The 12,277-nt window shown below is 39.3% G+C and overlaps 1 protein-coding gene across 1 annotated transcript in view; it reads left to right on the plus strand.

Moving 5' to 3' along the window:
* Nucleotides 1-4,809: 4,809 nt before the first annotated feature.
* Nucleotides 4,810-12,277, plus strand: part of PRKAR2A (protein kinase cAMP-dependent type II regulatory subunit alpha) — a 154,355-nt gene continuing 146,887 nt past the window's right edge. The window contains exon 1 of the mRNA XM_007499823.3: nt 4,810-5,401. Within this exon, the coding sequence (XP_007499885.1) occupies nt 5,206-5,401 (196 nt within the window). The 5' untranslated portion in view covers nt 4,810-5,205. The remainder of the gene's footprint in view (nt 5,402-12,277) is intronic.

Consider the following 12,277-nt stretch of genomic DNA (forward strand, 5'->3'; position numbering starts at 1 on the left):
AAAGGGTGTATGACTGGTGAATTGTATCATACATTCTGGGCTAAAAAATCAGAATGATGTTAGGAGAAGGGCTAAAATGCCCATATAACCCTTTAATTCAGAAATGTCATTGCTAAGCAGATATCCCAAGTAGATCAAAGGTATGAGGAAAGGCCTCATAGATACAAAATATTTCCAGCATCATTTTTTCTACTAGCAAAGAACTGGAAACAAGGGCCCATAATTGGGGAAATTAAACAAACTGGTATAGGAATATATTGTGCCATAAGAAAGGATGAATATGAAAATTGCAGAGAAGAGAATTCTTTGGATTGATACAGAGTGAAGAAAGCTGACCAGTAAAATGGTATACTTCATATAAATGGAAAGAACAACAACAACAAAAATTAAAATGTAATTTTTAATTTTTGAAATTATATTTGTGTACATATATATACAATAAAATTTGTAATTATATATGTAATTATAATGACCAAGCATATTCTTAAAGAAGAGATATAAGAATAGATGCCCTTCCTTTCTTTACAGAGGGGGTTTAACTGTGGTTATGGAACCTTGCATATTCTATCATATTTAATTTATGTACTAGTTAGTTTTGCTAAATTGCTTTTCTCCTCCATCTTTCTTTACATATTTATATATTTTCCTTATATATTATAAGGCATGACACTGAGTAAGGAAAGAAAGAAGAAAATATATTAAAAAATTAAGGGGATATAAAAACAAAACTAAGGAATTTTAAAAAGAAAGGAAAAATTTTAGTAGGAAGTGAGACAGATTCATTGAATAGACAGTGAAGTATAAAAAATTCATGACCGAATTGCTGCCCTCATACCTACGTAGTTTTAAAAGAACCAGTACACTGGGTAGATCTTCTTTAGTAGATTTATGGATAGGCATGAGTAAGGAAGGAAGATACCAGAGACTTTTTAAGCAGAGTACCTGCTTTGGACTAATGTACTCACTATCTGCTGCCTTCTCTGGCTTCCTTCAAATGCCAATTAAAATCTCATCTTCTATAGGAAGCCTTTTTTAAGCCCTCTTCATTACACTGCCTTCCCCATAGAAAATTGGAGTCTCTATATTGTAATATTATGAATACAAAGTAGAAGCAGAACCATTTCTAAAGAAGAAATCGAGGGGATTAGGAAAGTCAGTGCTTAATTGTGGGAATTGAATGATCCACACTGACTCCATTCTGGAGCTTGCTTGGCTCCTTTTCTATTAAATTATGGGTCTAGTCCAACTTCTGTTCTATGACTAAACTATATGCAACTGTTGGAATTGAGAGTAAAACTTATCACATTGTTTAAACCTAGCCCTGTGTGACTGGAAAGCTGGACCACCTCTACCTGCTGTTTAGAGATCCTTTAAATAAAGACCCAGGTTATATTGACCAGAGATCTAGTCAGATCCTAAGATCTATGCAAGGAGTTTCCCCACAATTATATATCTTAAGATTCCTATCTGCCTTATCTGAAAACTAGCATTAGTTATTGTTTCCATGTTCCTTTGATTGTATACGGATTAGGGGAAGTGATTCACTTCTTTTTCTGATTTCAGGGAATTGCATCTATTTACTCTCTTCCCAATTTGGAAAATCCCTAATCTTTCATTTAATTAGAAATCAGATTATCCTTATTTCCTTTTAATTAATTGGTCTTATTTGATTGTTTTTAATGTATAAAAAGTCTGTCTCCCCTGTATTTGAAATCTGGCCCTTAGCTGAGGCAGGGGGCTTGGTCCCAATTTATTAAGCAATTGGCCTGCATTGCCTAATGAGTCAAAATGCTCAGAAGCTCAAACCTTTGTTTCTCTCAATCTTTCTTCTACCATATAAATGACCATCAAAGGTCGGAACTGGATGGGACATTTGGACAAGAAATATTAGAGCTGAAAGGGACTTTAAGAATCATCTAGTTTAGGCTTATTTTTAAAAAAAATTTTTTTATATGGCCAATTTCAAATATTATTCCTTGGTTACAAAAATCATATTCTGTTCCTCCCTCCCCTCACCCTCCTTACCATAGCCTTTTTGCAATTCCACTGGGTATTACATGTAACCTTGATCAGAACCTATTTCCATGTTGTTGGTGTTTGCCTTAGGATGTTCATTTAGTCTACATCCCTAATCATATCCCCATAGACCCATGTATTCAAGCAGTTGTTTTTCTTCTGTGTTTTCACTCCAACAGTTTTTCCTCTGAATGTGTATAGTGTTCTTTCTCATAAGTCCCTCAGAATTGTTCAGGGACATTACACCTCCACTAATGGAGAAGTCTATTACGTTCGATTATACCACAGTGTATTAGTCTCTGTGTACAATGTTCTCCTGGTTCTGCTCCTCTCACTCTGCATCACTTCCTGGAGGTTGTTCCAGTCTCCATGGAATTCCTCCACTTTATTATTCCTTTGAGCACAATTGTATTCCATCACTAACATATACCACAATTTGTTCAGCCATTCTCCAATTGAAGGGCATCCCCTCATTTTCCATTTTTTTGCCACCACAAAGAGCGTAGCTATGAATATTCTTGTACAAATCTTTTTCCTTATTTTCTCTTTGGGGTACAAACCCAGTAGTACTATGACTGGATCAAAGGGCCGACAGTCTTTTAGCACCCTTTGGGCATAGTTCCAAATTTAGGCTCCTTATTTTATAGCTATAATGAGAACACAAACTTTTTGTTCTCCCTGTAGGGTTTCAAAGACACCTGCCCTGGGAATAGTCATTGGGAATTATTGTATACTCCTATTTGAAAACTTTTCAGAGAATAGTAATTTGCATAATCCAAACCAGTTATCCCAAAGGAAGAAAAATGGTTGAAAAATGGGATTAACCCTCTGAAACCCCAAACTCCAAAAAGGCAGGTGCTCAATTGAACAGGACGCATACCATCATGGGCCTGGAACAGTAGTGGTAGTCTCTTGGTTACCGAGAATGACAATTGTCTTTGTGCATTATCATCTACGGTGTACCCTCATGTGGCTTTGAAGTCCAAAGGCTGAGGCGCGGAGTTTGTGGCACATGGGGCCTGGGACGCCAGTTGTTACGGGAGGTGCTGTTGTGGTCTGGTGTCGGCGTTCACATACAGCAGCAAGACATCGACCAGCAAGACATCGACGTCGCTCATCTTCAAAGGTGGTGGCGGCATGGTGAATGTGGGTTCGCCAGCTGCTTCTGTCAGAGGCAGTGAGTTCTAGTTGCTTTGGTGTCATGCCAGCCCACTTCAAGTTGGACTTTAGCTGATCCTTGAATCTTTTCTTTGGTCGGCCTTGTTTCCTGAGTTCAGCTGACAGTTCACCATAGAATACCTGTCTTGGTATTCGCAGGATTCAAGATGACTTGGAATGGAAAATTGCTTCTTTGGAGCAATACAGAATATGTAAAGGATGGGCAAGTATGACCTGAGTATTTAAAAATAGGTTTCAAAACTGGAAAGTTCTGGGGCCTTGGTGCACACAAGAATTGTAACAGGATTAGCTGAGGTGCTAGGGAAATCTCTTCTTCATAGGCCAGCTGTTTTCCATTTGGTCTTCTGGAGAGGATCATGGAGATAAGCATCATACTGCTACAAGAGAGCAGCAATGTTTTAAAATTTTTTAATTTTTTTTAATTTTTTAAATACTCAGGTCGTACTTGCCCATCCTTTACATATTCTGTATTGCTCAAAAGAAGCAGTTTTCACAATAAACAAAGAAGACTTTAAAAGGGGAGGACGGACTTTGAAGTGAATTCAAGGCTTCTCTGGGTGGGTTCTCAAACTGGGAAAAATTCGAGAAATTTACAAGTCCATGAAAGGAGAGTAGCCCATTGCATCTTATAGGGGACATCAAGAGAATATAAGGTGTAAGGCTTTTGGGTATCTACGTTTTTTCACAGGAGTGTTCTACATCTTGAGCCTTGGTGTGCCTCAGTGCATATCGTGAGAATTAGTATTTACCCTTGTGGAATTACTAGGTATTTCCATATTCTTTTTGGAGGCAGGCAATGAGCTAGAAAAGCAGGAAGCGCCCAAAGTGTACCTGGGCCCTTGGCTTAGCTCTGTGCCTCTGCCGGATATAGGGGTTATCTGGAGGAGTAACTGAAACCCAGAGAGGAAATGAGTTGTCTGAAGTTGCACTGAGAGATAGCAGGTATCTATCTGGACTTTGAAACCGAGCCTCCAGACTCATGCTCTTCGTTACTTGAAACTGGTTCCCACTTTGGTAATTCACCTGACTTCCTGGGCCTTAGTTTCTGGAGGAGGCAGCTCAAGAGTCGGGGAAAGAGTCTACAGGACCAGAGTGGGAATGTCCTTTCAGACACTTTCCATCTGGGAGCTTCTGGGCATGTCACTAGATCTCTGCAGCCAAGCTAAAGCCTCAGTTTCCACTTTGTCTTTAAAAAGAAAGACAATTGCAAAACCTCCTTCACCGTGGGGTTGTGAGGCTCAAATGAGATCATACATGTTGGTGTGTAGGTAAAGGGCTTTGCAAACCATAGACATGTTAATGTCATTTATTATTAATGAATAACTGCTGCCCTGGGAGCTATCCCAGATGATCTCCACAGGCCTTTCCTGCTCTAACCCTTCGGAGGATCACCGACGTGGAGGCGGCCACCCCTCCCAGCTCCGAGCTGCACAGAGATGTCGGACTGGGGGAGCCCTACCCAGCACGGGGGAGGGAGGAAGGGAGGCTGCGAAGGCTGCGGAGGCGCCCGCAGGCCGCCCCGGAGCGTGGGGAGTCTCGGTACGCATGCGCCGTCCCCTCCCGCCTCACTAGTTCTTCCTTTCCTCCTGTCGCGCTTCCAGTGTGACAGCGGCGGCTGAAGCACCCGCAGTCTGAGGGAAAGGGGGCGGTGGCTCGGCGGGGAGGAAGTACTGAAGGAGGAGGAAGCCGAGGCGACCGACGGGCAGGCTCGGGCGGACGGGCGCACGCCGCGTCCTCGAGGATAGAGGGAGCAGTGGTCCGAGTGAGGCCCCGGTCCGCGCGCGAGGAAGAGCCGCTGCCCCGCGCCTGGGCCCGAGCTGCCGTGAGGAACCGCCCCCTGCGCGCCGGGAGGAGCGGCGTGTGAGCGCCTCGGCCTCGGCCCCGGCCCCGGCCCCGGCCCGCCCGAGCGTGCGGAGGGAGCCGCCGCCCCTGCGGCCCGGCCCCGACCCCGACCCCGGCCCCGGCTGCGCGTGAGGCAGGCAGGCAGCAGGTTAGCGCGCCGGCCCCGCCATGACCCACATCGAGATCCCGCCGGGGCTTACGGAGCTCCTCCAGGGCTACACGGTAGAGGTGCTGAGGAACCACCCTGAAGACCTGGTGGACTTCGCCGTGGACTATTTCACCCGCCTCCGCGAAAACCGCAGACTCGGCGAAGACGGCGAGAAGGATGAGGGGAGAGGGGACGAGGAAGACGAACAGTTTGAACGTAAGAACTGAGGCAGGAACCTCCCTCTAACCTCTCAAGCGCTGGCCCCTCCTCCCACCCCGACCTCCCTTTTCCCCTTCACTCTTCTGAGCCTGGCAAACCGGCCTCCCTCTGCCAGTTTTTCCTTTCAGGTTCTGGGACCCCTACCCCTCCCTCCTGACACTGTCGGGGGCACTATGGGGTCTCTCTCCCTTCCTCATTCCCTTATTACCCTCCCCCCCCCCCAACGTTTCTGAGTTCCTCCTGGGGACAACGTTCAGGTAACGGCTTGGACCCCCAGAGCCTAGGGAGTTGAGTGCTTCCTGGCACCCCCTCCCGCGGCCACCGTGGTGCGAATGCAGACCCTAAAGTGACCCCGACGTGTCTGACAGCCGTGGTCCCCTTCCGCCTAGGAAGAGAGGACTCATCAATTTCAGGTGAAGGGAACCCTGTGTGGTGTTTAAAATGGGGAACTCCAAAAAAGCGGACGACTTTTCCTTATTAGAATGTCACCTTTTGTCCTCCGCGGCTTGGGTGCTACAGGGCAGGGAGTCTTCCCACTGGAGTGTTTTGTCTTCCAAATCAGCGAACGATAATGGGGAGCCGGAGGACCGGATTACTGCCCACCTTCTTAGACCAGGCCTTCAGTTGGCATGTCGTGAAAGAGAAAGCATATGTAATCACCAGGGGAAAAAATCCCTGTCAAAAGGATCATTTTTAAGACCTGCTGGAATGTCTGACAGCGCAGGTTTTAGCAGCTCACCATTTTGGAACTAACATCAGTTAGGAACCCTAGTGAAATTTAAGGACAATTTAAAATTTGTTGAACCAGACTTTGCATACAGTTGAATTTAAAAATAATAATTTTGCTTAGCATATTTTGTTATTTTAAGAACAAGTGTGGCATATCCACTTGATTTTTGCATGTGTACCCACCCTGCCAGTTTTAATGAAACTGCAAAGAATTGTCCTGCATTGAACACTCTTTCAAAGCTCCTCATTCATGTTGCAAATAGTCAGTTAGGTATTAAACATACTTGGCTCTTAAAATCCAAAAGATATGTTTTCTTTTTTTCAAATTTTCAAATTGTGTCCTTGTTTTAACCCACCATCTAGTACATAAGGCATATGAGTTAAAACTCTAAAATTTCAATTTTCACTTTGGTTTATTTTGGGACAATTAGGCATTGGAACAGAAGAAGCTTATGCATTCTTTTGTTTATATTTCTATCCCAGAATTGACTTGATTTGTTGCAGTTTGAAAAATCTGGTATCATGATTAGTTTTTTTTTTATTAACAACCACACATAAATTTATATGTAGAAATTTCTCTAAATATGATTTGGTTAATGTTTAACAAACTTGTTTAGTGTCAATGATGGAAGAAAAGAGAAAAGTGGCAGTCATTTAAGACGCATTCCTATTAGTAAAATTGTCAAAAAGAAATTACCATTTCTGGATTGCTTTAGATTATGGAGAAGGTAGGATGCTTTACCATAAAAATAACTTTTAGAAGGGACATGTATTTTCAAATGTACAATAACCAATCATTGTGGAACTAATATTTTTATGCATTGGTAGAATAGTGAAAAGAGCACTAGATTGGGAGTTAGAGATCTTGGTATTACTTAAGTTATTACTTCAGTCTTGACCTCAAGTTTTTCTTGTATAAAATGAGGAGAGTGGTGTATATGATTTGTTTAAGGTCCTATACAGTTCTAAATTCTATGAATGCGTAAATTGCGAAGTCTAAGAAAAATGTCTACTGAGATCCTGTGTACATAGACTAATGTTGCCAAATAGATATTTGTTGTTAATGATGATTGGCAGAGTCAGTTTGAAGGCATATAGATTTACACTCATGCTATGAAAATCTTAAACATTTATGTTTTAGAAGACTCTTAGCTGGACAGTTTTACAAGGTGTTTTTCAGAAGAGTCCCTAGAATCAGGAGTTTGCTTGTTCTAACTTTGGCCAGGCCATTTGCATGGTGTGTGGCCTTGGACAAGTTGTCAAACCTGTTCTTATTTCAGATTCCCTTATCTGTAAAATGGGAAGAGTTCTTTCTGAGTCTCAAAGCAGTTTAAAGTTTCAGTGCTTTACTTTTGGATTGCTAATATTTTTGTTACTATCGTTTTAAAAGTATTTTATTGACCCTTTTGGTTTTATACACAAGTTGTTTCCATATGATTCTCCAAACCCCTACTAAATGCGCCCTCTCTTGTAATAAAAAAATAAACAAAACATAAAACCCTCTTAAGTAAAGACAGCCAATCTTGTGACCTTATCTGGATAATGTATATAATATTTTGCACACCTTTACTTGCACGCGTCTCTACTGAAAGGAAGAGGAGTACTTCTTAAGAATCCTACAGGGTCATGCCTTTGTTTTAGTGTTATTTTGGTTTACATTACTGTGGTCATATTGTTCTCTCGATTCTGTTTGCTTCATTCAAAAACATTTTAGAGAACCACTGGAAGACTGAATTCCTCATATTCATTCACTTATAGCACAATAATATTCTGCTATATTCATATATTATAGTTTGTCAGTTTCCCACTTGTTAGGTACATAATTTTTCATTATCATTCTTTTTTATTTAAAAAAAATCCTCTCATGTTATTTTGAACAACTACACTACAAACACTAAAACAAATAAGAATGTTTCTTCTACAGAGAACTAAAAAGGAGGGTTGTATATGTAACCACGAATTTCCACCATCTACAGCTTTTCTCCTTTTAAAGTATACAATAAATTTTACATATTAATTTCAGAATTGTCCTGCTTATCTGGAACTCTCCGAATGCCGTAACTTTTTTTTAGACCCAAAACACACCCCAACAATTTGATTTTCCACAGAGTTTATCTTAACAAAAGCAAAATAGTTATTCTTAATTACAAAACTATCAAACATTGTTCTTTAGTTTATTTTAAATGTGTTTCATTTTCTTCCTTATATGGGTAAGAAAATCAGCCCAAGATAGACCTGATTTTAAAGTTAAAATTTTTAATGGGGACATTGAGAAGCTCAGAGTTTAATATAGTCTATATCCGAATGAGGTTATATTAACTTAATGTTGGATATATTAATGCTTTATATATCAAGGTTTTTCATGAAATACTGTATTGCTGACTTATTGACTAATTGGCAAATTGATTAACAAAATAGGAAATTATAAGTAAAAAAGAAAATAATTTAAAAACTTTAATTTTTTAAACTATAGTATTTTAGTGTCTTAAATATAGCATACTTAAGAGTTATAGTGTAGTAGGTGGTGCAGTGTTGGCCTTGGAGGTAGGAAGATCTGAGTTCTAATTCTTCCTCAGACACAAGCTGTGTGACTGGGTATGCCATTTAATTTCATTTCAGTTTGCTCATCTGTAAAATGAGAAGAATAATAGCATCTATCTCATAGTATTGTTGTGAGGATCAAATGAAATAATATTGGTAAACTCAGTATCAGTTGTTTAGATTTATTAACAAGTCATTTTAAATGCTTGAATCATTTTTGTCCTCATAGTTAAGCTCTTTGGTCAACTATCATCTTTTCTTTAACCAGTATGAATTCTGGCTTTTGAGGGTTAGAAGGGATCATTATTATTAATAATTATATTTAATACATTTGGATTAATCACCTAATTTCTTTACTGATTATATGAAAACTGGACAGGTGGTAAGCTGATTTGGGGCCCATGCTTTGACTACAAAATATCATTACCATATAAAACCCTCTGCCGGTTTGTTTGTTTTTTTGCCTCTATACTTATATAGATCTGAAAGTAAATTTAAATCTTATTTTAACTTTTAAATCTTGTATTGCCTGATAATATGCTTAATAAAGTGATTAATATTTTACTTTTAGAAGTAAGGGGAGAAAATATTTGTGAAATGTGTTCTTTATTGCTCTTTGGAAATAAATACAGGTATATTATATATGTTCTTTGGGGAGATATGAGTGTATAAAAGGAAATATGCTGGAATATATCAACCTTTGCATTATGCTTTGTCCACAAAAACTGGTAATTTTCTTTCTGCAGATTAATTTTTAAGAGATTAACAATGGGTGGATTTTATTAGTATTTAGAGGAAACTGGTATATAGTGAAAAGAATCCTAGACTTGTAGTCATATGTCATATCTGCTACTTATTACCTGTTCAACCTTAAGTAAATTGCTTTCCTTTTCTGGGTCTCGGTTTCCACATCTGTAACATGAGGATAATGAACTATATTATCTCTAAGGTCACTTCTAGCTCTTACTTGTATGAAACCCCTTCTTTAGCTGATGCTTGTCACAGTGTAGTCATTTTAATGGGAAGGATCGTTATTGGGTATGTTACCTCATTTGATCATCAACCATACTATGAATTAGTTGATATTGTTATCTTCATTTTATAGATGAAGAAACCTCGGTTGAGAGATGTTAAGTGACTTGTCTAGGGTGAAACAATTAGTCACTATCTTAAGTCATGGTTTGAATTCACATCCTTCTGACTCCAGGTTCAGCAATTTTCCCCTTCTGCCATCTAGTTGCTTTTTAATCTGGACCTGTGACTGCTGTAGAGAATTCTCAGTGAGGAAACTCCCTCTACTGTTGCTCATGGGCAACTGTTCTGTAACTTACATCTTAAACCATTCATTAAATCATTTGCCTAGGAGTCACACGGCCACTGTTAGAGGTAGGATATGAACCCAAGTGTCCCTGATTTCAAGGTAAGCTCGTTATCCACTAGTCCAGGGGTTGGCACACTAAGGACCATGGGCCAAATCTGGTTAGCTATATATAAAAAAACATTCTTACTTCACAAAAACAGGCCAGATTTGATTCAGAGGCTGTGTAATTTGTTGACACCTGTGCACTAGGCTATGCTGTTTCTTTATTCTTTTCATGGTATAATATATGTATACTGATAACTTTGTCAGTGGAACATAACTTCTGGCTAATTTTGACAAAATGGAAAAGCTTTGAATATGAAGAACTATATATGTGTTTGCTACTAGAAGACCAGGTTAACTGAGTTTGGAAAGAAATTAATATAGAGTTTATAATCTGTGTTGGGGGAGTACCCAGGCCTATGAAATTGCAGATCTTTGAAATTATCAAAATATTACTATTAATCTATGTAACGTACAATTTATGACAACCATTCAAATGCTACTTGATTTAATTTCTAATTTTCCTACTCTTGCTGGCAATTTAAATAATGGAACCAAAAAAAGTTGTTAGGTACTAGACAAACTTAGTAACTACAAATCATTATTGTTTTCTTGGGAGAGGTCTTATGCATTATTTTTTCAAAATAATTTTTATTGATATTTTTCTGTACTTAATCTGAATCCCTCTCCAGAGATTTATGTTTTTAACAAAGAACAATAAAAAAAGAGGAGGGGAAGGAGAAACACTTCAGCAAAATTAATCATCATTATCAACCAAATCTCATAGTATATTCAATGTTCTACACCCATAAGCCCCCGCCTCTGCAAAGAAGATTTTTGTTGTTCTGCTCTGACTGCTTATTTGTGACCCTGTATTGTGTTTTCTTGGCAAAGATACTAAAGTGGTTTTCCATTTTCTTTTCCAGTGAATTAAGGCAAATAGTGTTTAAGTAACTTGCCCAGGTTATACTGCTAGGGCTGGATTTAAACCCAGGTCTTCATGAGTCTGGGGTTGGCATTCTATCCACTGAACCACCTAGTTGCCTCTGCAAAGAAGATAGGATAGTATATTTCATTTTCTTTTCTTTTCACTAAGTCCAAGCTTGGCCTTTATAAACATTGTGTTCAGTGATAACTTCATTTTTTCCTCCATTTTCAGTAGTTATTGTGTTTTTTAAAAAAATTATTCACTTTACTTTTTATCAGTTTATCTTGCTATGCTTCTCAGTTTTTCATATTCATCATTTCTTATACTACATTGTATTCGTGTGCTAGTTTGCTTAGCTGTTGTGCATCAACTTTGTTGCCATTTCTTTGCTTCCACAAAAAGTGATTTTTAACCTTTATACACTTATTCAATGGAGAAGTGACTATTGGTCTCATGTATTTGTATTTTCTCTGTATCTTCAATATTAGACCCTTGTAAGGGCTAATTGATGGAATGATATTTCCTCAATTGACCGATAACTTTCTTATTCTAGTTGTAGTTTTGCACAAAAGATTGCACTATGGCTAATGTGGGAATAATGGTTTGCATGACTTTACATATATAATGTGATATAACTATTTTGACACTTGTATAACTATTTGGGATAATTGTAGGTTCAAAGGTGGTATTATAGGGTCAGTAATCTGGTTTGAGAAGAGTAGACCAGGCCAGGGCAGGCAGAGCCAGACCCTGAACTAATAAACACAGACACTATATAATCACAGGACAGTTTGGGTTTAATAACTAAGGGAAAGGTGAAAAGGGGTTTGGGATATCTAAACTAAAGAATATAAATAAACCTCCCCCAAATCAAACTGGTAGCTTCAGAGAGATGGTGTCTGCACTGTCAGCTCTCTATCTAAAAGTCCCAGTTCCTATAATAAACTACACTTCACTAACCCTAATCCCCCCTTAGATAGTAATAAGGTTGGAAGGTAAGCAGGAACAGGGCCCAAAGGAAAGTGCTCACTGACAGATGGCCTCAACTGTCTCAATCAGCTCTGCAGTAATACCTCAGTCAGTCCATAGGATACACAGGTACAGGTAGTTGGTATGATGGTTCAACAGGAAAGCCACAGGAGAGAAAATAGCTAGTTCACCAGGTCCACCCTTGGAAACTAGACAAAACTCAACCTCTGGCTTAACTGTCTGTTAGAAGACCTGTCACTTCAGAATTCCAGAATCTTCCTGCTTCTGTCTTTTCAGCAGCCCTTGTTCCTGCTCATTTCCTTATAACAAATGAGTATCTTGT

Source organism: Monodelphis domestica, chromosome 7, assembly GCF_027887165.1.
Source record: "Monodelphis domestica isolate mMonDom1 chromosome 7, mMonDom1.pri, whole genome shotgun sequence".
NCBI lineage: Eukaryota > Metazoa > Chordata > Mammalia > Didelphimorphia > Didelphidae > Monodelphis > Monodelphis domestica.